Source organism: Pseudonaja textilis, chromosome 1 (genome assembly GCF_049901715.1).
Source record: "Pseudonaja textilis isolate UNSWEBS1 chromosome 1, rPseTex1.2, whole genome shotgun sequence".
NCBI lineage: Eukaryota > Metazoa > Chordata > Lepidosauria > Squamata > Elapidae > Pseudonaja > Pseudonaja textilis.
Window position 1 is genome coordinate 294,445,630 of NC_141990.1, and position 26,390 is coordinate 294,472,019.

The 26,390-nt window shown below is 37.0% G+C and overlaps 1 protein-coding gene across 1 annotated transcript; it reads left to right on the forward strand.

Annotated features, from left to right (window-relative positions):
* The first annotated feature begins 1,639 nt into the window (after positions 1–1,639).
* C1H14orf132 (chromosome 1 C14orf132 homolog) lies at positions 1,640–25,754 on the forward strand. Its single transcript, XM_026716996.2, has 2 exons — positions 1,640–2,218; positions 24,164–25,754. Exons 1-2 carry the CDS (start codon positions 2,192–2,194, stop codon positions 24,386–24,388), a joined length of 252 nt encoding a protein of 83 aa, XP_026572781.1. The 5' UTR covers positions 1,640–2,191; the 3' UTR covers positions 24,389–25,754.
* The last annotated feature ends 636 nt before the right edge of the window (positions 25,755–26,390 follow it).

The window sequence follows — 26,390 nt, forward strand, 5'->3', positions numbered from 1 at the left end:
AGTTTGGGTTTTCTCTCACCTCTGATATTGACCCAGATTTGGATTCTGATATACAAATTAATTTGGTAAGTAATAATGAACTATCACCCTACCTATTTAGAGAAAAGCTACTATTTCACTTCTCAGTTTTTATTCTTAAAATTTCTTTAAAAGGCTGACAATAACCTAGGCCTTCCTAATCAATCCTACATACCTATTGACCCTCTCAGCACTGATGAAGCTGCTAATCATATAATGAGAAGGGGGTAGCCAAACACTCAGAAGCTGCTTAAAGATGATCTAGAAGAGAGGGAACCTCCAACTTCGAGAGCTACATTACAAAAATGAAAGCAGGCTAAAATATAACAACTTAACAGAGTTGGAAGGCACTTCTGAGGTCTTCTAGTTTAACCCCCTGATTAAGCAGGAGACCTTATATCATTCTGGACAAATTGTTGTCCAATTTATTCTTTAAAACATCCAGTGATGAAGCATCTACAACTTCTGAAGGCAAGCCATTCCACTGGTTAATTGTTCTCACTGTTAGGAAATTTCTCTGTAGTTCTAGGTTGGTTGTCTCCTTGATTAGTTTCCATCCATTGCTTCTTGATTTGCCTTCTGGTACTTTGGAAACATTTTTCCTTCAGGACTTATGACTGGAAGATACAAAAAGACACTATATTCATTATGATCATGTCCTTGTGATTCAGGACAGGCAGAAACCATCAAACATCTGTATGATAGTTCTGTATTGCCAATTTTATATAAAATCTTGAAATGCCCAAAATGCCACACTCCTGACCAGCAAAACAGGACACAACAATCAACACTAAGCTATTTCTGCTTCCCAACATCAACCCTGAAATAACATGTTGACAGATTTTGCATGGCAGATGAAAAAAAATCAGGCAAAGAATAATTAAGAACAGTTGAGCCTACCTGACTCAGGTCAGAATTGGAGCATTGGCTGTTTTTTAACTTTATGTGTACATGCCATGCATTATTATATTTTTTCAGGTTTGACAGGGATCTGTAAGAGAAATTTATACATTTTAAAACCATTTGGGGCAATTTTATTGTTTTATTAGAATATATTTGTATTGCTGTTTCAAACTTTATATTATCTGGATTGCTAATGTTCATATATATTTCTCCTTTGTTCCATTTTGTAGCGTATTTTGATTGAATGTGTATTGCCTTTTAGCCAAAATTCTTTGTTGGTATGTACCTTTCCTAATTATCCTGATATTGTCTATTTGGTTTTGGACATCTGAATATCAATTCCCTTATGGTGGTTAATGACCACAACCGCTATTTCTTTCTAGTGTAGAATTGGGTACCTCATTCGCCATTGGGTACCTAAGTTTCCTAAATCATTCGTTCCAGTTCAGTATATGAAAGACTTGACTTCATTTGGATTAAATCTGTCAGATTTGTTCAACCAGAAGAAAACGTACTCTTCCCATATCGGACTGTGCAGCAATTCCCTAAGTATGAACTTTATTCCCAGGAAAGATGCTACCCGCTTGAACAAGCAGGAGCGGCTGACACCTGTTAAAGGTAATATGCCTGCCTTTCAGTTGACTAAGTCGCTTATTAGATCAAAACAAAACACGGTCTTGTATCCGACGACCATAGATAACTTCACTCGGGCGTCCCAGACGAGCCGTCTGCTACCAGAAAGGAAGCGTCCTTCCGGAGGCGGGGGAGACTCACGACTACATCCATCAGTAGGTGGTGGGCAGAAGCCACCTCGCGGCTAATCCCCCCACCCTTCCCCATTGTCTTCCTCGCAGCCTCCCTGGAAGGAGCTTTCTCTCGGCTCTTCCGCACCCTGAGCCTCCGTGGGGAGGGGCGTGACCAAGGCGGGCAGGTGACTCCACGCGTGTCTCTTTCCTCGCCGAGACTGGAGCCTCGGCGTCGATCCTCTGGCCGCTGGTGCCGTCGCCTGTCTCGCCTGGCAAGCTTCTCGGCCGACTATGTCCCCAGAAAGCTGATTGCAGCCGGGCAGCCGCGACGGCACTGCCGCCGCCATCCCAGTGAGCTGGAATTGGTAACGCGTCCCAAGTTGGTCCTGCAGGAGGCCGCTCCCCAGTTACCCAAAGAGGCGTCCGGGCCGGCCGGCGGTGATAGCAGCCTCGCTACCAGCTTTACTATTGTCTCGACCACCACCAGTAGCAGCAGCAGCAGCAGCTCTGAGCCCAACAGCACCATGGACCTCTCCTTCATGGCCGCGCAGGTAATTGGACCGCCATGGCGCGGTCGGTCGAAGGGCGCTTCCTTGGGCTTTAGACCCGGGTCCCCCCCCCCCCACGAGCCTCCGGGCTCGCTCTTCCTCCCGCCCTTCGTGGATGTTTGGCAGGGTGGCGAAAAGAGGAGGAGAGGAGCTGCCCGAGCTTTGACTCGGTTCCAGACAAGGATGCCTTCGGGTGGGAAAGAAAACACAGTTGCGCAAGGCTGGATGTTTCCGATACCAGTGATGGCTTCTGCACATTTCAGACTCAGTGATTGTGTAGGGAAAACGGTCCCGTAATTTAAAAAAAATGTCTTAAGTTAAATCACTGCGTGTGGGAGGAGATAGTGGAGGGAATAAACAGACTTAGGCAGGTTTTGAATAAAAATGTCCCTTTTAAAATGCTTCACCTGAAGAAGGCATAAATGGGTGTCTGTTTAGCTCTGCAAATAAATTATGCTACTGCTATACTATTGTTTGGTACCGCTGAAAGCCTGATCAATACTTTGATTATCTTTGGTAGCATGGATAACTTGGAGAGAGGGTCTTGAGTAACCTTTAGCAGGACAGATCATCTGGAAGAAAATATATCAAAAAAAATATCGCAAATATGTAAATATATATCAACATGTAGTGAATGTGAAGTCCTGGCACATATACTCTGAATACAGAGCACTAACCATTTTTGAGAGGTAAAACTGCTACCTTACTTTCTTTGTCTTACACAAAAGAGGAGGAGTAAAGTATAAGTAAAGATTAAAGCTTAATTTTCTTAGGCAAAAGAGGAAAATAACTGTATGTTAATTAATTATATATTTCACCAGATGGTCTGCTGGTTGACCTCAATGCCTACTGACTGAACAATAATTTCCTATTCTAGTTTTCCCAATGTGGTACATTTCAGGCATGCTGTGCTTGCTTTCCTAAGGTCATTCAGTGTTGTACGTTATGATTCTTGATTCTTAACGAATGTATCTTTTCTTTTATGTATACTGAGGGTATTTACACCAAGACAAATTCCTTGTGTGTCCAATCACACTTGGCCAACAAAGTATTCTATTCTGTCACTATCTAGCATTGCCCTGCTACTCCCAGATCAGTTGCACTATGGCTCCATTTATTTTCCCGGCTACCGTAGAATGGCTCCAGGTTAAGAGAATAATAAGGTGAAGGGAATAATAGTTCCACCCTATCTGGAGGGCATCAAATTGAAAACAGACATATTTGTTTCTTACCAAAGAAAGTTTGAGGCATAATTAACATTCTTCAAAAGACCAAAGAAATTATCACTAGAGCATGGCTGTCAAACTCGCATAACAGAGGCTGGATGCGTCATGCACTGGCCACACCCACGCCCAGTTTAGTGAAGGAGGGGAAAGTCCCAATATGTCATGTGATGCCGCTGTGATGATGTGAGTTTGAAACCCCTGCACTAGAGTTAAGTGCCCTCTTTAAAAGACCTGTATATTTCCCAGCATCCTCTTTAGTTGGAGGAGAGAGGGAAAATCAATTTAACAGCAACAAAAACATTTTTTTATTTCCCCCTTCTCTGTTTCCAGGTAAAATGAACCTTTAGAATTTATTTCAAAAAATATGTTTGAAAGCTTAATTGGGAGTTGCAGCAAACAGGAGTTGTGTAATTGGATATTTTAAGCAAGCTTTCTTTGTTTTTAAAAATAGGATAGTAGCAATAGGGCTGAAAATACTGCTTGTTGGATTATTTTTAGTTTGCAAAGCTTCAAATTTCTGCAGTGTGATTTCATCTTAATTCAAATTAGATTGCATTACGGATGGATGTAATACTTTTCTTGTGATGATAACAATTAGGCATCATGCTTGAAAAATGCATTAACTTGTTTTATTAAAAGTAATAAAAATGTCAGTATGAATTGTATCCTGAGATAAATTTCTTCCACCATGGATGTTTATATTTAAATTTTTTATTTTCTATTGTATACTCAAATATTGGCATTTCCATTTTCAAATATTTTTATACCTAGATCACTTTAAATGATAATAAGTATAAATTCTTTATATTTTCTAAAAATTATTTGACATAGTCTTGAAATGTAAAATGAATCTGATATAGCTTCTTGCTTTATTTTTTTAATATTTGTGAAAATGTCTCTTTTGTGTAAAAAGAATATACTTTTGTTTTATTTTGGAAAAAGGTGAATTTGAAATTTTGATACAAACTTGAACAGTTCTACTTTCAGATAACAATTACATGAGGTGAATTGACAAATTGAAATAAGAGTTAACAAGTTGGCATAGCTTGATCACATGTGTTACGTTATTTCCGTCCAGATATTTAACTAGGGGTTAGGGTTAGGGTTATGTTGCAGTAAAATATTATATAGTAAGCTATTTCCATTCAATGATCCTCTTTTAAAAATTCCATTCTACTCCCTCTGTAACAGCCACTTAGGATTCCATAATTGTTGAGCAATGTTTGCTCCTATTAATGACTATTCAAAGTTAAGATGGACCTCTCTGGGGTTACTTAGAACCTGGATTCAAAGTTCCGATAGCTCCCCTTCCCCCTGCAGTCATATGACTGCACATCAGACACTCAGCAACCAACATCCATTTACAACTATTTAAAATATTCTGTGGTCACATGACCATGTTTTATGATAGTTTTGCTGAAAACCGGCATTTAGTTCCAGTTTTTGGCTAAATGAATCCATAGCAAACTTTTGATTCAGTTAATGATTGCCTTGTTTGCTTTATAACCACTGTGTTTAATTATCACTGCCAAAATGATCATAAAATCAGGTTGGTCACATGGATGATCAGATTTATGACCATCACAACTTACAACCATAAAAGGCAAGTAGTCATAACGTGAGGACCACCACTATGCTATTGATTGCTTTCCCTGTAGATTTTCTTTGTTCTCCTGCAAGTCAGCTGATAAATCTGTCTTATTTCTGGTAAAGTGTTTTAGGAATGTAAACATTGTTAAACTGAGAGCCAACATTATCCGTTAATTAAAGTGTTATAGTAGGATTGTGGTAAGCCAAGTCCACAGAATCTCAACGACAGATTTTGGTCCAGTAACTTTTTCTCTACCCAACCTACTTCCCAGGGTTGTTATGGAGAAAAATGGAAGAAAAGAGTGTGCCAGTGTGGGCTAGTGGTTAAGGCACAAGCTAGAAACCAGGAGACTGTGAGTTCTAGTCTCATTTTTGACATGAAAGCCAATTTAGGCCAATCACTCTCTCTTCGCTCAACTCACCTAAAAAGTTATTGTGGGAAAAATAGGAGGTGGAAGGGGCATTTTTTATGTTTGCCACCTTGAGGTACTTATAAGGTAATAAAGATGAGATAAAAATAAAATAAGTGGGATATATTGTAAATTTAATAAGTAAGTAAACTCTTATTCCCCTTTAGCAGTTTGCTCATAAAATCTTCTTTGCATCTTGAAAGTAAGTAAAATTAGTCATTTTATTCCAAGATTATTTTGGGAGTCAGCATAGGATTTTGTCAGCATTATGTATTCTGTTAAGTAACTTTCATTTTCTTTGTTCTTTGCTGTTATTTCTTCACCATTCTACCAAGTTTGGAGTGAATTATAAATTGTGTTGATCTTAGCAATATAGAGTTCTTGTCACCAGTAAATCTTGTACAGTAGGTTGAGGCCATTATTGAGTTTCTTATAATTTTGGTTATTTGGGAGGAATGGGGAAGAAAGAATACTATTCCTCTTTGATGTGAAAGCTTCTCTCTATTTCCAACTTGTGAATATTCTGAGTTATGTTGATTGCTTAGGAACAACATCTCTAGAAATCTTAGACTTCAGTATTGATTATCTATCTCACATGTGCAATGGGAAGAGATCATGGAGCATCTGGAGAAGAGTGAGTTACTTTTCAAAAGCAATTTCAGGATGGATGTGGCTTACGTATAATTTTAATTAAGGAAGAACCCGGAGTGGCTGGAGCTGCATCATATACTTTAGGGATGTATATTTATTTTTAATATGACACCTAGTGATTATAATAAATTGTATCGTGTTTTGCACTCCAAAACTACAGGAAATTTTGCAGTTGACTTTTGGAAAAAAAAAAATCCAGATTGAAGCATTGTTAATAGATAGTTGTCCATCTTCCACTTAAAGGAATCCAGTGAGGTGACCTCACCAATTCTTTTACTGTCTGGTTCAGTTCTTCTTACCCAATATTCAACTGGATGACTACCTCTTGAATAAAGGGTATTTTTCTTATGAAAATAATCTAGCATTTCCCCCTCTTGCCCCACCTCCTCAGTAGAATATTGAACATTATTCTGTACAGCTGAGGTCTAATGAATGTTGAAAAACTACAGTTAGGCTAAATGACTTCTTGTATGTAGTTTAACTTTTTGTTGTTTCCTTTTTCCCCTTTTCCTTTTGTCTGTTCACATGTGCATTCCCTTTCCTGTTTTCTTTTTTGCTTCTCTCTAGTGTATATATTAAAGCAAGCAATCAAAGAAATAATATAACCAGAAACAGCATTACTCTCAGGCAGAGGATTTATTGGTAATCCAATTCAAAACTACTACATCACTTTATGTCTTTACAATACAAATCCATTAATCATATTTTAGCCTCACGTTGAACAAACTCAGCCTGTGTATGATTCAGTGTGTGAATATTGAACCCCCAAAAGTGGATTACTTAATCAGACATGATTGAGTTAACCAAAATTAAGCATGCAGTGCACATGTAGTTTATGTATTTTAATCAAGAACCTTCAGAAGAGGTTCCATGGCTAAGAATAACAAAACCTGATTAAATGGTGTAGGTATAATTTAAGATAGTGAAATAAGTTATGTATAATTTTTAGTGGAGCTACTTTTAAATATATTTAAGCCTTTATCCAACCCATAGTCCTAATAAGGCATGCTGCACTGAAAATATATGCCCAATTAGAGGAAGCTCTTTATTTTTAATAAAGATTTTCTTATATAATGAAAATTATATCTGTACTGGATGAAACAAAAATAATTCAGTGTGATTTTCATAAAGGAACTGAAGAGATGTAATTGAAGAGAATATTATTTCTTTTGAAACAAGCATGCCAGTTGCAACTAATGAAGCCTGACGTTTAACTTCTAGATGGCTTATTTCTTAGTAATTTATCTCTTGCAATTCTTTTTCAATATCCATCCTCCAATTAAAACTATAGAAGTTATTCAGATGAGATGTTGAATACGTTTCTAACTCATCATTGCTATAATGGCAAGATACAGAGCCCTGTAAAAACTCTTACTTAGATTGAAGTGAAATGCAATGATGTGGAAAATTAGGATGAGTGCATCAAGAAATTCATTGATGATAAAATGTGTTAGTAAGTTTGGTCTTCGGAGGAAATGCTACATGGCATGATATACCTTCAGGAATAAGAAATTATATCATAACCTTTGATATGAAAAGATCTGTCTAAATACCGACCTGTCAATGTTTATCTTGATTAATTATGAGTAGCCCCAAAAAGGGAATTGTAGGTGCTACTAAAATGCAAAGTACTGTGTTTCTCATATAATAAGCCCTGAAAAAATGGCTAGGCCGTCTTTTCGGGGGTGACTTAATTCCCCCCCTTGCATCTTCGGGCAGGTGGGCAGCGATGGCTTGGATGTTGACCTCGGCATTGATGGGGCACTTCATATTGGGATCAACGCAGGCAGCACCATATCCAGGTGTGCAACAAAAGTACTTCCTAATGGCAAGCCCCCCCACCATTCCCCCCCATTTCACGTGTTTTAATATAGGCCTTAATTTGGGGGAGGGGTTTAATTTCATTTCATGCCTATACAACATGCTGGGACTTCCTATTGGGGGAGGCCATATTGTTGGAGAAACAGGGTATTTTGGTGATAGTAGATAGTAGAATTGTGCTTTAATAAAAATTAATTATTTAGACAGTTTAGTTTTAATTAGTAAAGCCGATTCTGTTTATCTAAATAGCTTCCTCTTATATAAGAACATACAATAATAATATTCAAAGATTGTAGTGAAGCAAGTAGAAGTAAAATGAAAGGAAATCTGGATTTCTGGCAGAGGTTTTCATGGCAGAAACATCAACTTACATAGGTATTTGCACGCTTTAGTGATTTCCAGTCTTTGGGGGCTGGTAGACACATCTGGAATTTTGAGACTAACTTGTGATTATAAATATTGCCTCTTTTTGCTGTGAGAACACATATTTTATAAAGGTAAAGATTCCCCTTGCACATAAGTGCTAGTTGTTTTCGGCACTAGGGGATGGTGCTCACCTCCATTATAAAGCTGAAGAGCCAGCACTGTCCAAAGATGTCTCGTTGGTCGTGTGCCCAGCATAACTAAATGCCAAAGGCACACAAAACACTGTTACCTTCCCACCAAAGTGGTCCCTATTTTTCTACTTGCATTTTTACATGCTTTTGAACTGCTAGGTTGGCAGAAACTGGGATAAGTAACCAAAGCTCAGTGGCGCTCAGATGAATTATTCTAACATCAATAGCATGTTTACCAGGTGTAATTCTTATTTGTATATATTTGTATGTATTTCCTTTTACACCTTTTCATTTAGTTTCATTTGAGTCTCCTAATGCTTTGTTCATAGAATAGTAATGCATTTTTAATTTCTGAGTATTTAAGAGATATGTATTTTTACCCTCCTGACAGATACAATCATGGTGTTTTTTTCTTTTGCTGGTGCTGCTGCAAAATGAGAATGTTTTGATTTCCATTCAGAATACAACCAATGTACATAGCTAGGTATCAGGATAGATACATTATGCTGCAATGAAAAAATACACTGAGGTTTTTAATCTCTCTACAGAATTATCAACAGATTGTAGCAGACAAATATTTACATATACATACTTTACATATGTCTAAATATTCCATCTAGTCTTATCAGAGAAAAAAGTTTTCCTGCACAAGTAAAATAAAATCTCTAGTGAACTGATTTATTTCTGTAGCAGTAAGTAATTTACTCAGTTGTTCCCATTTAATATTAGCAAATTATGCTGCAAACCCTTCTTAAATCATTGATCACTTGGCTGAATACATGGAAAATTCAAAGTGGAGAAGAAATGGTGCCGTACATACACTAAATCTAACTTAAGAGAACATAGTTGCTATATTCATGTAATGCACATTATCCAATATTAGTCCATAGCATGTTGGCTTGATTCCACATGTCTTGTATCCCACAATATGATAAACTAAACATTGATTATGTATTATCAGATAATATCAATCTTGATATTACCAATTGCAGCAGTCTTGATCTTATAAAATAAATATACCTGGACCTATAGAGGTCAGTCTATGTGCCAGTAGTAAAGAAACACAATATAATAGTGTGTGCAAATCATCATACAACATTCTTAATTTCACATGGTACCATAATATTTAAAATCCTCCAAAGCAGATTGGAGCCCAACATGGAAAAGCTACTTTTCAAGCTGCTTTTAGAAAAGTCTAAGACATATCAACATTATTGCTGATGCTTACAGGATAGCTTCCTATAAGAAAAGCCTCCAGAGATATTATGAGCAGCCAAGAAAACTAGTAAATGGGTCATTGAACAAATCAAAGTTGTCTCGTGAGAACTTTGACCAGGCTTAAATTATGTTTTGGTTATATATAATCCCCTCTGTGTGTGTGTGTGTGTGTGTGTGTGTGTGTGTACACGTACATACAGACACACACACACACACACACACACACACACACACACACACTCCCTTGAGAAGTCTGTAATGGTGGGAAATATGGAAGGAAATTTTAAAAAAAGACATCCAGAAAAAGAACTGGATGGCTATACTCTTAGACTTAAGGCCGAAGATGGAGACTAATTGTCTTGGAGAAGGCCTGTCTATGTGGCTGATAAGAATCAACATTGATTTGATGGCATATAATCAGTCAATCACTGTATGTACTTTTTCTAGATGATCATGTGAGTTCTTCTCATTTAGGGAATCTATAATTTGCCCTTACTTTGGAGTTAAATGTCACTGTCAAACTTCAATCATCTATCTGATTATATACTCAGTTCAGTGCTGATATAACTTAGTGTAATGTTGAAAGTTGCTTTTCTCCTTGTAAAGGGTTGATGAGAGGAGGTGTCCCCTGTTTTTTTCTGCTGTGGCACATGTAAAATGTGAATAATAAACCAGCAGGAGGAGCTCTGATCATGTCTTCTCAGAACCTTGTAGGCACTGGTGACAATGTCAGTGTCCCTCTGCAGAGGGACTAGGAGCAGATGTAAAGATTGCTGTTTTTATTCAGGCAAAAAAATACGCTTGATTTGAAAAAGTTTGTAAGTAATAAGTATTGAGGCCCTTTTAAATTTTCCAAATGAGGAATCTAATTTATGTCCAAAACATTTATGTATAATAGTATTCCTGTAAAGAATCTTTTGTAGTTTAAAATTGACTGATTAGTATAACAGTAACATAGCAGAGCCCTCTGTTCTTGTCTATTTTCTTTTTCCTACAATAGAATGGTTATTGCTAAACTAACAATGGCAGCTATTGTAATCTACCAATTTCTTCTCCCAAATGTACCAATTAAAAGCAAGAAACAGCTCGAATAGAATTGACAATATACAATTGCGGTATTTTATTTATAGACTTAGTTTGCAAGTTTTTAAAACCGGTTTACAGGGTTGAACTTAGACTTGTAAATTCATGAAAGAATCAGCCTCTAGACTTAACTACAGGTAGTCCTCAACTTACAATCATTCATTTAATGACTGCTCAAAATTACAATGGCATTGAAAAATGTGGCTTATGACCATGCTTTACATTTACGAATGTTGCAGCACGCCCATGGTCATGTGATCAAAATTCAGGTGCTTGGCAACTGACTCATATTTATGATGATTACAGTGTCCAAGGTCATGTGATTGGTTTTTGTGACCTTCTGACACACATAGTCAATGGGGAAGCCAGCTTCCCTTAACAACCCTGTTACTAACTTAACAACTGTAGTAATTCACATAACTGTGGCAAGAAAGGTCATAAAATGGGACAAAACTCATTTGACCAATGTCTCACTTAACAGCATAAATTTTGGGCTCAGTTGTGGTTGTAATTCAAGGACTATCTATACAGCCTCTTGGAAATCCTTATATTTTTGGCAGTAAATATACATTTGAGATTGTGAAAGAGAGGCATTCCATTATAGTAAATGCTTGCTGAATGCAGTTATCTGAATTGACCCATAAATCTGGAAATCATTATTATTCATGAAACATTATTAACATTAACATTTTCCTTGCTTCAAACAGCTCCCAGGGATCTGGGCAGCTGCTCTTCCAGGAGATCAGGGCTCTCTCTCTCTCCTGCAACTTTGGGAGCAGCATTGCCAGAGCACTGTTCAGGCAAGTTGGGCACCATCTATAGACCTCCTCCACACCTGCGGTTTAAGCGGTCTAAAAAGCGATCGGCAAACCAATAACAGCGTCAGCCAGCTGATCGTGTGGCCAGAGGCTGCCCTTTCCTTTGCTGACTTCGCTCAGGGCTCTTTATAACCTAAGGAGCGATTCTTCGATCTCAGAGCCTGTTTCCCATAGTCAGTGGCCATCTTGGATTAAAGCCTTCCACCACAAGGTGAGTGGCCATATTGTAAGCCCAGGGGCCATTTATACCCTAAGGGGCTTAATAGAAAAATTTACAAACAGTTTCTTTCCATCACAAGAGCCTTTTATTCTACAATGGAGCAAGATAAGGGTCAGGCAGAGCTTTCCCCCCCCAGTGGAGCAGTCTCTTAAGCCCAATAAGAGAAAAAGATGTAGGTAATGCACCCAATCAGTCCAGAGGGAGGTGGCTGCTAAAATCAGAGCTAAGGCTCTATCCCCTAAAAAGGCAACTCAGGCTGAGTTGAGGGCAGAAAAGCGCAGACATGCAGCCCTAGAGAGGCAGTTCAACAGAAGGGAGTGCAATTACAGCAGGTTTCAGGTGATACTCGTGGGCCCCAGCCAAGCCCTCCCAGGGCAGGAGAAGTTATCTTGAGCCTTTCCATCCTCCATCCTGGTCTCCTGAGGCTTTAGCAGTACAATATGATCCTCAGGATCTAAGCAGATCTAGGCCTTATTTCCAACAGGCTTCTGGGCCCTATGCTCCTCCCCCTCCCTCCAGGCCTCGAACCTCTTCTCAATCTAGGCCTGAAGCACCTTCACTCCCACAGCAGCGGGCCTTTGGCCTTCTGCCTCTACCTTTGAGCATAGACCAGGGAATATCGAAGATGTTGTCTCATTGGCCATTAGGCAGGGATTGGCAGAAGGCTTAAAGCAAATTCTTCAACCTCTGGAAAGGGCTCAGGCCCTTCTCCCTTCTCAATCTATAAGTTCCCTGCCTCATCACCCTGATTTAGGGCGAGAGCTTTGACCAAAATCTTTCAGAGGAAGAGGACTCTCTCCCAGAGCAGACATCCTCTGCATTGGTCTTCAATCCATCTCTCTTCAGGCCATTACTCAGCAAGGCTTTGGTCACTGCCAAGCTGTCGCCAGCGGAAGTGGCTCCCGAGCCACAGGGAAATCCCTCTACCCAGGGAGACGCACTCTTCTCCAAGCCTGTAGTGCATGCAGGGGTTTTGCCTTCTCCCACTTTGCTCCTGAACATGGTATAAGCAGAACAACTTGCTTCCGTGTTCTGTCAATTTCAGACAGATGTTTATCATAAAACTCATAAACCACCTCTGCATGAATAGTTGGAGTATAAATTAGATACTCGTCATATTAAAGACTACTTGTTAGGGATACACCCTAGGAGAATCTGCACGGCAGTCAGGCAGGCAGGCAAAATATGTGAGATAAACGTTTTTGTAGCTTACACTCAGTAAAACAGATACACAGTGCTAGTTAAATAGTTTATTCCAGTAAGAGTTATAGCATAGTCAAACAGTCCATATATCATTCACTAATTCAGTCCGTCCAGGGATTATTCAGTTGCAAATTCCAGTGTTGAAAAAGAGAGGTCAGTAAACTTACAAATATCAGTCCAGGAATATATCTCCTCGCAGTAGAGGTATGAAGAAGTCACACCTCCTTTCTTCCTTCAGCAACTCAGCAGTAGGGAAAACATGCAGTTAACAAACCATCAATCCAGTATAGTCAGCAATCAATCAGGTTCTCTTGCTCCCTCTTATGGCGGTTTCACACCGCACCCAAAATTACATGCTTTGCAGTTTAAAGTGACACACACTTAAACTTACTATCATAGTTTATATATATTATTTTACCCAAACTACGTTAGGTAACCTATGTTATTCCTAACACTACTCATCATATTAAAGTCAATGACATGGTCATTGACTACATTGCACCCAAGTAGTGTCCTTATTATATCTTTCCTTATTATGGAAACAGCACTGTCCCTTCATTGTTGTTCATGTTCTAAGTAGTAAATAATATATTCTGACTGAAGGAGTCCAGTTCCTGTCCATTTTAATTTGCTAGTGCCTGTGTAAGTTATTCATTTCATCTTTCACTCTGTTGAGTTTTCCTATGTTTAAGTTTCTCTGTCTTTGCAGTTTCGGATCTTATTTTCCTGCAAGACAACATCAGGAAGAAGATGTCCCAAAGGTTTTAATCTAATGTCACAACCACAAGTACTACTTTGATTTTCAGCTTTTACTCAGTAGCATGTTAAGTGCCAGTTGACCCATGGGGGCCATCATCCAGTTACACTGTATATCTATATGGTTTTCTTGTTAAAGTATCAGTGTGGTTTACCAAGTTGCTTTCTCCCACACAGTATGAAATGATGCCTTTACCCTTGTCACTAAAGTGAACATTTGCTTACAGCATCTTCCTGTAATGTTGCTGCCTAATATAGGTGCCTATATGCTTTAGCTGGGTAGCTGGCATGACCTTCATGCTTTGGATGACCCTGCTGGGATTATGTATTTTTGGAATACACTCCCAGGGAACACTCTCAGGAAGAGACTTATATACATACATACGTCACAGTGAGGCATGAAAATGGGACTTGACATTAATTATATCGGTCCTATTTTATGGATAAGTTTGCATTCAAAGAGGCCCTGAGGTTTATGAAACATGCCATGTCCAAAATGACAATGAAATCTGATAGGTTTATCTTTTGAATGACTTGCTATTCTGAGAAATAATGTAACTGCAAGATCAGAACAAAGCTCCATCTAATATACCACCTTTTTTGCCACAATCCCAACCAGATGCCTATAGTAATCTTGAACAAGAAAATAGCCCTTTTTGTGTCTTCTTCTACAACCTGCCACCCTCCAGATGTGTTAGACCTCATATCCCATGATTCCAAGACAGCATATCTGGAAATTATAAGACTTGATGTCCACTACTTCTATAGAACAAAAGCATGAAGACATCTGGGCTATAATGCTATGAGTAACATCAATGGTATTCATATTCTCTGTTCATTTATCTATTACCTATAGAAGGCATCTAGGCAAATACCTGGTTTTTACAAATAATTTATAAATCTGCACAACACAAGGAAATGGCTACTCATACCAGGAACCATCAGTCTAGAAATGTGCATTCTAAACCAATCAAAATGTCAAAGTGATACATGAAGAAAAATAAAAGGAATTTCAAAGTAAGGATATTACATATACTAATGCTTTTGAACATAACATTTTTTAATTGCCATCTGGTAAACTTCAAGCTTCCAAGACAGCATTATTCAAACTTTCATTATTTTGCACACCAGGCTGTGCAAACATTATAAGTAGTTCTTTTCTTCCTTTCTCCAGGAGAAAGGAATTTGAATGTATGAGTTTCTTCAAGATTGTGTAGCAATAGCTTCATTATTTAAATGAGAATTGAAAAACTATTATATTATCATTGTACGCACATCAATTTAATTGTTCTACTTTGAAGTACATTAAAATTTAGGAATACTGTGATCTAGCTTATGAATACTAATTATCCACCTATGACCCTGTTTCTCCCCTCCTCCCAGGGTGTGTCATAAATCACATTCTCCAACAAAACACTTTTACAGGCTATAGAAAATATGCCTTTCCAGCTGGCTCTGGTACCTGAGACACAATCTGGAGAAAGGTATGCGTGGAATGTGCTTCTGGTCATAGCAAGTGAACTGTTCCATCAGATCTACCCCACCCCTCCTTCTTATGGCAACTCGAGAGCAAGCCAGGAATGCTTTACGAGTTGACATTCGGCTCCCCTCACTTCCTGAAGGTGACCTGCACAAAGCGAAAACAATTTGAGTACAGATATAGAATTTAGGGGTGCCCCCGGCTTGTTTGAATTTTCTTCATGGAACCTTATGAAGCTTATGAAAACTAAAAATCAGTAAGGATGATTTGGAGAATCTAGTAGACAACAATATATCGGAAGAAATAAGGTATGGGGGTTTAGATAATATAAAACTGCATCCAGATGCTACTATTTGCAGATATTTCTTCCTATAAATATAGATATATATTTAGCATTACAGTTTATATTAAATAATTTAAATCAGTCTTTTCCATTCTGGTGTCACTTACATTTCTTCTATGATTCCCTTCATCAGTGGTTAGAATGATGACATTATAACTATCTCCACATAAATATTTTGGAAGAATGTCTCATTCCTCTTGTGTCTATCCTGCATTTTTCTTCCATATTAATCTCTACCTACAGTATATACTTATTTTTATCTTCACTAACTTTAACAATCATTAAAAACTTAATACTTTCCCTCTAGAAATATTTCTTCCTGAATTACATACTTCTTAGTTCATGTTGGCGTTCCTACCCAAGAGGCAATTGAAATGCTGGTTTGCCATCTTTTTACTATTAAGTGTCAGCTTTTAATATCTGGCTGTTAAACAATAAGCCTTCCTGTGGCTAGCAGGGTTAATAGCCTCATGACCTTTAAAGACATTAAATTCACCAAAATACTTGCCAGCACATGGAGAAGTTTTCTGAGAATTATACGCCCATACATTTGAAGGTTGCCAGATTGATCTCATGGACTTAACTCTCTTTTATCCTGTACTTTCAAAAGTGGAGAAAATAATGTAATGTAAATGTACTGCCACACTTTTCTTTTGTATCAACTTTAGAAAAGAATTGCATATGCAAAAATCATAAACTCTTCAATAAACCAGCTTTCCAAATTTTGGTGATCTTTAAACTTAATTAAGTTTGTCCTAGAGAGAATTTAATAGGGCAGTTTAATGCATTAAGCTTGCAAATATATTTACACAATCACACAGTTCAAGATGTTGAAATAAACCATCCCGTGGCCATTTGGCAATCGATGGTTGATTGTGTGCATTGGAGAGATTTTAAGAGTTTTAATAGTTCCTTCCATGGTTGGTTCCAGCTCTAAAGCACATCTCATCCATCTTAATTTGCCAATCAAAAATGGCAGGAAGCATATAACTAGGCTTGTGGTGAAGACTAGTGTGCCTCTATTTGTGTCCTGGTAGTGATAATTGGAATAAGCAGATTAATTAAATTTCAGTCTACTTCACAATTAACTGGGAAGGAGTCCAGTAGAAATAAGTGGGATTTATTTCTGAGTAAGCCTCTGTACAATTGTACCATGGTATAAACTATGCAAAAACATATAGAACTGCATTTTATTTATTAATATATATTAATCTGCCTCTATAGTTGCTACTTAGTACTCTCACATGAACCATAAACAGTAGAAAGAACTGCTGAAATATTGGATGGTGTCTGAATTTCTCACAGAATAGTTTTTCTCTGTTGAGACTTGGCTAAACACCTTAAAGATATCTGAATATTCATTCAAGATTTCTTTTTCCTCCTTGCATAGAGGACTGATTGAAGAGGAAGGGATTATAAGAGAATAAGCAGGCACACAGTGGGGAATACACATTAAAAGGAATGTGGTGGCTTGGCAGCCCCAAGCACATTCAAGCTAGGAGCTTCAAGCACCCTGATATATTTCTCCCATTGTGTGCCTGTTTATAATCCTTTCCTCTTCAATGACTGTAGGTACAAACAATAATTAACTTCTAATTATCCCAGTGCTGGAATTAACATTACTAAGGGTGGGAGAGTGGGGGGAAAGGAAAGCCGAAATAAAATTGCAACCATAGACACAGTCATGTGATTTCCCAGTTAGTGACTGCTTTGCTTAATGACAGACCTGCCAGTCCCAATTGTTTGAACTAACAGAGGAATACCTGAACTTAGATGTTGATGGAAGAGGTATATAGCTGGATGTCATCAGCTTACTAGCATTAGCCTCTTTCCGAATTTTATTTTTTCCTGGCTTCAGGCTATAGCCTCCAGGTTATAAATCTTTTTGTCCTTAGGAGCAGGAGTCACACATGCATCAGTTGGAAATCCTTTGACAAGAAGCATGGAATATTCATCATCATTGTCATCATCACCTGGGTGGGGTTGTATGTTTAAAGGTACAAGGTTGGTGAAAGCTACACCTCATATAAACATGGTGTTTGTTTGTGATTATATGAGTGCATGTATACACACACACACACACAAACAGAGAGAGAGAGAGAGAGAAGTGGCTGCTTTCTATAATTCAAAGGCTACATTAAGAAGAATTGCTTTTGTAGATACTGAGTACTCCTGAAAAGCCATTCTATCCATTATTTAATAAGAATAAATGGGCCCATTTTAAACCTCTTTGTTCATTTAAATTTCCTGGGGAAAGTTTCATTATCCTTTTCCATACCCCTAATGCATCATTTCCTTTAAAATCTAATCCGTGTATGTTTTGACTGTAAAAATCATCAGGTCTGAGTTTCCAAAATGAATGCTGGGTGATTTCTGCACATTTATTATGGGGAGTTCTTTTGGTGGAATAGCAGTTTCTATTAATTTCTCAACTGTCAAAGACATATGGGACCTTTCTAAGTAAAGCTTTAGTTGGAAAGTGAAAATATACTTGATTTAATACCTTTCTGCTTGCATAAGAGTTATTTAACCTTTGGAAAGGCTAGAAATATTTTCATGATGGTTAAAGCATTTTTACAGAGGAAAAAAATAGTCTAAAAAGTCAAGAAGCTTCCTTGCGTATCAAGTCACCCTATTATCTACGTAGTCTAATCTTCTCTAACTGGCAGCAGAGTCTTAGATAAGCCTTTTTTTTTAAACCAGAATTACCAGAAATTGAACTGGGACTTTATCATGAGTTATGTTCTAGTTTCATTTATATTTGATTACTGTCCACTTGATGTTGCCAGATTTAAAGTCTAAGGAACTATAATTCAGATTTCTCTGCAATTCTGCCCCACCCCCAAAAGTAATTGTCTCCAAGTATTTTGAAGTGTCTACGATACTCAGCTAATATCATCCAGCCTGGTACTATAAAATTTAGCACATTCAAATATCACCAGAGTAGGCAATCCTGTATTTAATTAAAAATCTCCCTCTCCCATTTTTTTTTCTTTTTCTGTTGTAAGATTTTATTTGATTCTGATCTCCTAGGATTTCTTGCCAGACATGAAGAAAATAAGGCTGGTCCCATAATGCAGGGGTCTCCAACCTTGGCAACTTAAAACCTGGAGGACTTCAACTCCCAGAATTCCCCAGCCAACAAAGCTTGGAGACTCCTGCTATAATTGGATATAAAAAATATACATAGCCCTATTAAAATGCCAGGTTTTTGAGATGTAAAAAAAAAATCACATCAAGATAAATCACTTCAGGATTGTTTCCATCATTAATATAACATATAAGATGTACAATTCAATTGAAAAACAAATTTAAAACATTTTTTTGGAGGGGGAAATAAAAATAAAACACTTACAATAACGTGGTTGAAAGAATGCTTTACATCTCACTTGAATTATACTATTTGTTTTATAAGCACGTTTAAGCCCTGAATTTCTGCTGTTAAAGCATAAAGACATTTGTTAAGTGAGTGTTGCCCCACTTTAAGAACTTTCTTGTCACAGTTCTTAAGTTAGTAACACAGTTGTTAAGTGAATCTTACTTGTCAGAAGGTTACCAGAGGGGAGCACATGATCTTGGCACACTGCAATCATTGTAAATACGAACCAGTTGCCAAGTGTCTGAATTTTGATCATATGATCACAGGGACGCTCCAGTGGTCAAAAGTGTGAACAACTGTCATGAGTCACTTTTTTCAGTGCCATTCTAACTTCAAACAGTCATTAAAGAAACTGTTGTAAGTTGAGAATTGCTTATACCTAGAAGACTTGGGGGATCCAGAACAGCTAAGTCCTATACTTAGGCGAGAAAAACCAAAAGTATACATATAGACAGGGTGAAATTAGGCTTAATAGCAGTAACTGTGAGAGGGATCTTGGAGTCTTAGAGGACAACCAGCTAAATATGAGCCAGCAGTGTGCAGCAGCAGCCAAAAAAGCTAATGCAATCCTAAGTTACATTAACAGAGGGATACAATCAAGATCAAGTGAGGTACTAATACCACTCTGTAAAGCCTTAGTAAGACCACACCTAGAGTACTGCATCCAATTTTGGTCACCACACTATAAAAAAGATGTTGAGACTCTAGAAAAAGTACAGAGAAGAGCAACCAGGATGATTAGGGGACTGGAGACTAAAACATATGAAGAATGGTTACAGGAACTGGGCCTGGCTAGTCTAGTGAAGAGAAGGACCAGGGGAGACATGATAGCAGTGTTGGAACATTTGAGGGACTGCCACAGAGAGGAAGGGGCAAGCTATTTTCTAAAGCGCCTGTAGACCAGACAAGGAATAATGGATGGAAACTGAACAAGGAGAGATTCAACCTGGAAATAAGGAGAAACTTTCTGACAATGAGAACAATCCACCAATGAAACAGCTTGCCCTGGGAAGTTGTGGGAGTGCCATCACTTGAGACTTTCAAGAAGAGATTGGACTGCCATCTGTCAGAAATGGTGTAGGGTGTCCTGCTTGGGCAGGGGGTTGGACTAGATGACCTACAAGGTCCCTTCCAACTCTGATTATTTGTTAGCTTATGGAGTAGTAGTGTAACATGAATGTAGTAATGCCAAATATTGTCCACACTTTTGCATTCAGCACCAACTGGAAATGTCCCATTTCCAGATCACATCACAACAGCTCCAGGACAAAATTCAGATTTAATTTATAATTACCAATGTACATCAAGCCTCAATGACTTGGAGATCACAAATTCTTGAGCTGCCTTGGAGTCAATCCATTTTCCAATTTTGGCATTCTAATCATTATTTATGTGTCCTTTCATATAGCAACTTCTACAATTATCTGCTAATTTTTTCACTATATTTACATACAATTCTACAGTGTTGATATTAACCAAATATCTATGAATCCTAACAGATAGGTTTCTGTAGTTTATAGATTTATAGCTAAGCACACAGCATTTTCATAATTTCACATGGGTCACTAATTTTCACATTCCATTCCATGTTTTCATTTGAATCATGCCGATTCTAATATTTTTGTGTAGTTAAAAAAAAAAAGAACACCTAACTTAATATTGGCAGGTTCAATATCTATTGGTCTGCTTATGTTATGACATCTGTGTGCATTAATGAGCTTTCCTGACAATGTGCACAAGGATGTCCCTTGGATGTTAATTTTGCGAAATGTATAACTACTATTGACCTTATCAGCCTCTTTTTGAATGTCATCTTTCCCACAATCCAGAAAATTAGACAGAGACATAACAGTCTTTTCCACATTCTGGAATTGCTCTAAGACTTAAGCAAAATTCTTTTTCTGTTAATTCAAATAATGCCAAGTTGTCCAATTCTTTCTCCATCTCTCTATTTATAACTTCTGTCTTACTTTGCAAAACTTCCACTTTGTCAGTAATTTGTTTTACATTTGCAGTCAGTTGCCTTACGGATTCTTTAATCTTAACTTCTCCTTTATCCTCCTTCTGTTTCCTTTTTAATCATAGCAGTCAACTTTTTTGCCAATGTCTTCAAACATTGTCTGTAATAATTCTGATGAAATGGCCTTGTCTGCAAGTTGTTGTAGTGAACCTCTGCATCCTTCTCCTAATTTAGCAAGTTTTCATATGGTTGCCATTGTGACAAAATGAAAGTATGTCAATTAATTTGGTGAAAGTAAAGGCAGACTCATTTTTTTTTCTGCTTTTCTTTAACACTTTAGTCCCAAGTAGATCACATATTATCTTTATTTTCTTGGTTTTTTTTTAAATTTCACCTATTATCTATTAACCTTAAAAATAAACATCAGCATTCGCATAAAAGTTTGGTCTAATCTTATTATTTTCAGAAACAATTTTGTCGAAAAAAATTGATTTTTGAGAATCACTGTCCCCTTTATCTGTTTAAAACTGGTTTGATCCTGTTAAGCATTTTGCTTTTAATTTAAAATCCACTGAAATATCTTTCTTTTCTTTCTTAATTTCAAGAAGAAGGCACTCACTGAAAGTTTTTGATCTTGACTGTCATTCAGAATACAAGTCCAGAGGTATCTAAGAAAGTGACGTATTTGTTGGTGAAATATCCATTAAGGCTGCACAATGGTTAAAGGCACATTGTAAATCCCCTAGTTCCTAAACTTCCATTCATAATAGAATACAAGAAGCTCAGTTTCTGTGGTCTCCTTCCAAGAATGCAAGTTGATTATCTCAAATGTCTCTCTTTGCCTCCAGAGAGACTTTTTGCTCCTGGCTGCAATTCTACCACAGTCTTGTCCTCTATTCATGGAGCTACTCACAGAGATGCCTAATCACCCATCAGTCCTCATCTGGAAGCTTATTTCTTTAATAATACTGATCCCAATGCTTTTCAACCTGGTATTATATCCTTTGACACCCAAACTTTATTTTTTATTTATTTATTTATTTTGATTTGTCAATCCCTTACAAGATTTATGAATACATATTTACGAATAGTTATGAATACATGAAATGGGTACATATAAGAAAAATAAAAGAAACAATAGGATAGGGACAGTAGGCACGTTGCTGCGCTTATGCACGCCCCCTACAGACCTCTTAGGAAAGGGGTGAGGTCAATAATAGACAGTCTAAGGTTAAAGTTTTTGGGGTTTGGGGAAGAAACCACAGAGTCAGGTAGAGTATTCCAGACATTGACCACTCTGTTGCTGAAGTCGTATTTCCTGCAATCAAGTTTGGTGTGATTAACCTTGAGTTTGTATCTATTGTGTGCTCTTATGTTGTTATGGTTGAAGCTGAAGTATTCATTGACAGGTAAGTCATTGCAATGTATGATTTTATATACCATACTTAGATCAGACCGAAGACAGCATAATTCAAGGTTTTCTAGGTCTAGAATTTCAAGTCTGGTGGCATAAGGTATTCTACAACGAATAGAGGAGTGAACTCTTCTGGTGAAATATTTCTGTTTAAACCCATATTGATTTTGTGGCATTAATAGAGACGTGATTTGTTGTAGCCCTCTTTTTGGTTCAATGTTGGGAATTACATCTCTTAGGAAATCCTAATCTGTACAAACCTCATATGTTCCCTTCCCCATTATGGATTACTCTTTTAATTTCTACTCTCCTGTTTTTATTTTATCACTAGAGAAAAGCCTATGAGATGTTTCTACATCCACCAGCAGAGTTCTTAAGGTCATGGGAGCCACTGGAGTATTTCCCAATATCTAGGTTGTCATCTTTTAGGAAGAAGATGCAAATAGTCCAGGCTTTAAAACTATGATATAACCAGAGATCATGTTAGGAACATTTTGCTGCAACTTTTAGAAACTCAGCGGTATTACTTTTTTTTCATTAAATGAATGAGAAAAGTTATACAAAGTGAAGATAATGGATTGAACATAATCCAAACAAAATGAAAGGCTTTCTAAAATGCTAAATTCTTGGACGTTGAAAATGAGACTAGAAGTTGGGAAAGGTTTATGACAATTACTTAATAGAAAGAAGAGTGGAAGGCACAATTGTTTGTTTCTTGTCAATTTTTTCTGTGTTTCTTATTTTCTATCTTTGGTCTTGTTTATTTTATTGTATTGAAAGTTTCTAATAAAAACTTAAAATGCTAATTTCACATCTTTGTTTAAAGCCATTTTCATATTTGAATCATACTTTCATTTGAAGAATTGTGAACTTTGTGGATATCACTTTCCTTCTCTTTCCTAATAGCACTTTGACAGTACTAACAAAAGCTTAAAATCTTTGGCTGGTATTTATCATGAACTGCTTGCAAATGTGGAAATTCCAAAGCAATGGTTTTAGAATTGACATTTTCCTATTTATTTAAACAATGCAGGTTGGTAGTGGTGGTGGAAGAGTGAAGAACAAATAGAGCCAATAGCCAGGAAAGGACAAATTAGCCTTTGAAAGATTAAAATGAATTGACTTAAGTTACTGGTTCAATACCCCTTTCCTACTTCTAATCAACACTCACTCCAAGTAGAGTTTTCCTTCAAAAATTGTTTTTCAAACATGAAAACTTTAAAATATGTGGTCTTTAACTCTCGAAATTCCCCAGCCAGCTGGCTTGGAAAAAATTCTAAACATAATTTCTTTGATTCAGGTAATATGGAAGACTATGTTTATTCTAGTCTGGTAGGTGAAGTGTCTACATTAGGGGGAGGAGGTCAGGAATGCCTAGATCATATCAGACTCCTCTAACTGTGTTGCCTAACTGCAGCCCATCAACTTCAATAAAAGCATTGTGTGTTCTGAAGCATCCATAGCAAGGATGTGCCTTGCTGTGTTATTTTGGAAAGCCATATAGTCATTTATTTTCATCGCCCATTGTTGGAAACCTTCCTTAACCCTTCATGTTTTTCATGGAAGAGTAGAGCTTATAAAATTTTGATGTTCTTTGAAAGGAGATGTTGCTGTAACGTGAATGTAAAACATATTTATTTCATGCAGGACATCTGCTTAGATAAAGCTTGTCTTTTTTTAAAAAGGTAACCTTATCTAAAGCATAGTCTCCAGCTTTGCTGGCCAGTGGAGTTTAGCTACTTTCCTGTATGTAATACGTGGATATATGGTAATCTTCCATCTGGACATTAACTTTATGATTCTAATTTTTTTTCTGCAGCTTCCAGTTATGGGAGGAATATTTATGGACTCACCCAATGAGGAATTTAGCACAGAATATTCTTTGTTTAATTCATCTGCGAATGTCTACACTGCTGCCTCAGTGCCAAACCAGCCAGAAGAGACATCTCGTTCTTCAAATGATGCCATTTTGTTATGGATTGCAATTATAGCCACAATTGGGAACATTGTAGTTGTTGGAGTTGTGTATGCATTTACATTCTGAGAGATAAAGAAGAAAACTCAGGGAGACAAGAGTTCCTAAAAGCAGATGTATGAGTATGTATGTAACATTATGTGCCCATACCTATATAAAATGTAAATCTTTATACATATTGGTAGGTAGATGTAATTTTTTATCTAAGGTCCCAATTAACAGCAAGTGGCAAACAAAATCACCAAAATACCCTTTACAAAAGAGACTTTTGTAAATTATGTGGAGATGAAACATAATTTACGTCCTAGCCAATTAAATAATGGATCTAACATGAAAGGTCAATATATATAAATGGAAAAACAGATTTTTTTTCATCAAGGGCTCTATTGTGAATCTATAGGTTATCTAAATAACCTTTGGATTAAACATTGGATACATCTTTTTTCTGATATTTTTTGTGTGTAAGCCCCCAGTTGTTACATTCTGTAGCAGTGCAATTGTATTGCTCTCTAAAAACACAGAGCAAATGAAATTTCAATTTATTTTGAAATCTGCTAGGGAAAAATGGTCAGGGTATTTCCTCTTAAGTAGCGCAGAGCCTCACAGTTGAAATCTACATTATTCACAGAAATTTCACAGATGTAGGCCAAATTTAATTTTTCAAAGCTTTCTCTGTGGGAGAAAAAAAATTGTGAGGAGTCCTAAAAGTATCCACATATCTGAGTTTGAAAACAGCCCTAGGAGTTAGAAGTCCTCATTTTGGGGAAGGCATGGATTAAGAATCTTTTCTTTCAAGAGTGTTATAGTTTTTAAATGGTTGGAAACCAAACTACTGAATTTGAACTATCCATTTGGAATAGGCTTGGAAAAAAGAAATTTAGAGTTAACCAATTGCAACTCCAAAGTTATCTTAACTCGAGCTTATGGTGCAAATTAGGGTGCACCAATCTTTCTTAAGACTAAGAACCTTATTGGAAGTATTCTAAAACTGTATGCTATAAAATCTGTTCTCCTTTTGCCAATTTTATGGAGATGAATTTTAAAATAGATATTTTGATCTTTTTAAGAAACTTTTTAATCAACATATTTATGTGTAATTTTTGGTTTCCTTTATAACATAACGGATCTTTTTTGGTTATCTAATATATTTATATTCTGTTTTTTCTCCAGAAATTTAAGAAAACTCCTTTTCCAAGTTTTTACTACAACCACAGCCCTGAGAAATAAGTTAACTAAGAACTTTTAACTGGGGTGCTAAGAATGATTAGCTTAAGGTTATTGAAGAAGGACTTGAATCTGATTCTAATCCAATCTCTAAACCATCATATGACATTAGCTGTCATCATATGATGTGAGATACCAAATTTTTCTTCTTTGCCTTCATATTATCCCATATAAATAGCTGACAAATAGTCATTGTCCATTAAAATTGTGTAAAAGAGTTCAAAAAATGCTTTGTGATGTTCATTGATGCTTCCTTAAAGTGATGGGGCAATCTTCTTCTGTGAAAGTCTTGATCTAGTTGTTTCAAAGTTTTTCTTTCTACGAATTATTTCAGCAAGCACATTCTGGTAGCCATCAATGAGAACATTCATGAACTCTGCTCTTTCTTCCGATGGGCCATTTCTTTTTTAATTGATACTGGACTAGATAGTTCTTTAAATAGATGATGATCCTCCAAAAATAGGCTTGCAGTCATCATGATTACTCCATTTTTTCGAGGGATTTCAACATCTGGATATTTTTGCATGCAAAATGAATTTCCCCAATTTTTTCACTTCACTTCACTTTTAAATGAAGAGTAAATTTAATTTTACATTCCCTAATGATTTCAAGAACATTTCCATCTTCATGAGTACATGGACTAGATAACCATGCCCTTTCTAGTAGCTCTATAAAATGTCTACAGTTCTACTATATCTTACAATGCAGGCCTAATGACCAAATGACCACGGGGATGCTGGAATGATCATAAATGTGAAAAATAGTCATAAGTCACTTTTTTCAGTGCAATTGTAACCTCGGACAGTCACTAAATGAATAACTTGAGAACTATCTGTACTTTCTTTTT

Excerpts from the sequence above, each read along its gene's own strand:
- C1H14orf132 (XM_026716996.2), top strand. The coding sequence starts at position 2,192 with ATGGACCTCTCCTTCATGGCCGCGCAG. Across the intron at positions 2,219-24,163 it reads TCTCCTTCATGGCCGCGCAG|CTTCCAGTTATGGGAGGAAT; the intron begins GTAATTGGACCG and ends TTTTTTCTGCAG.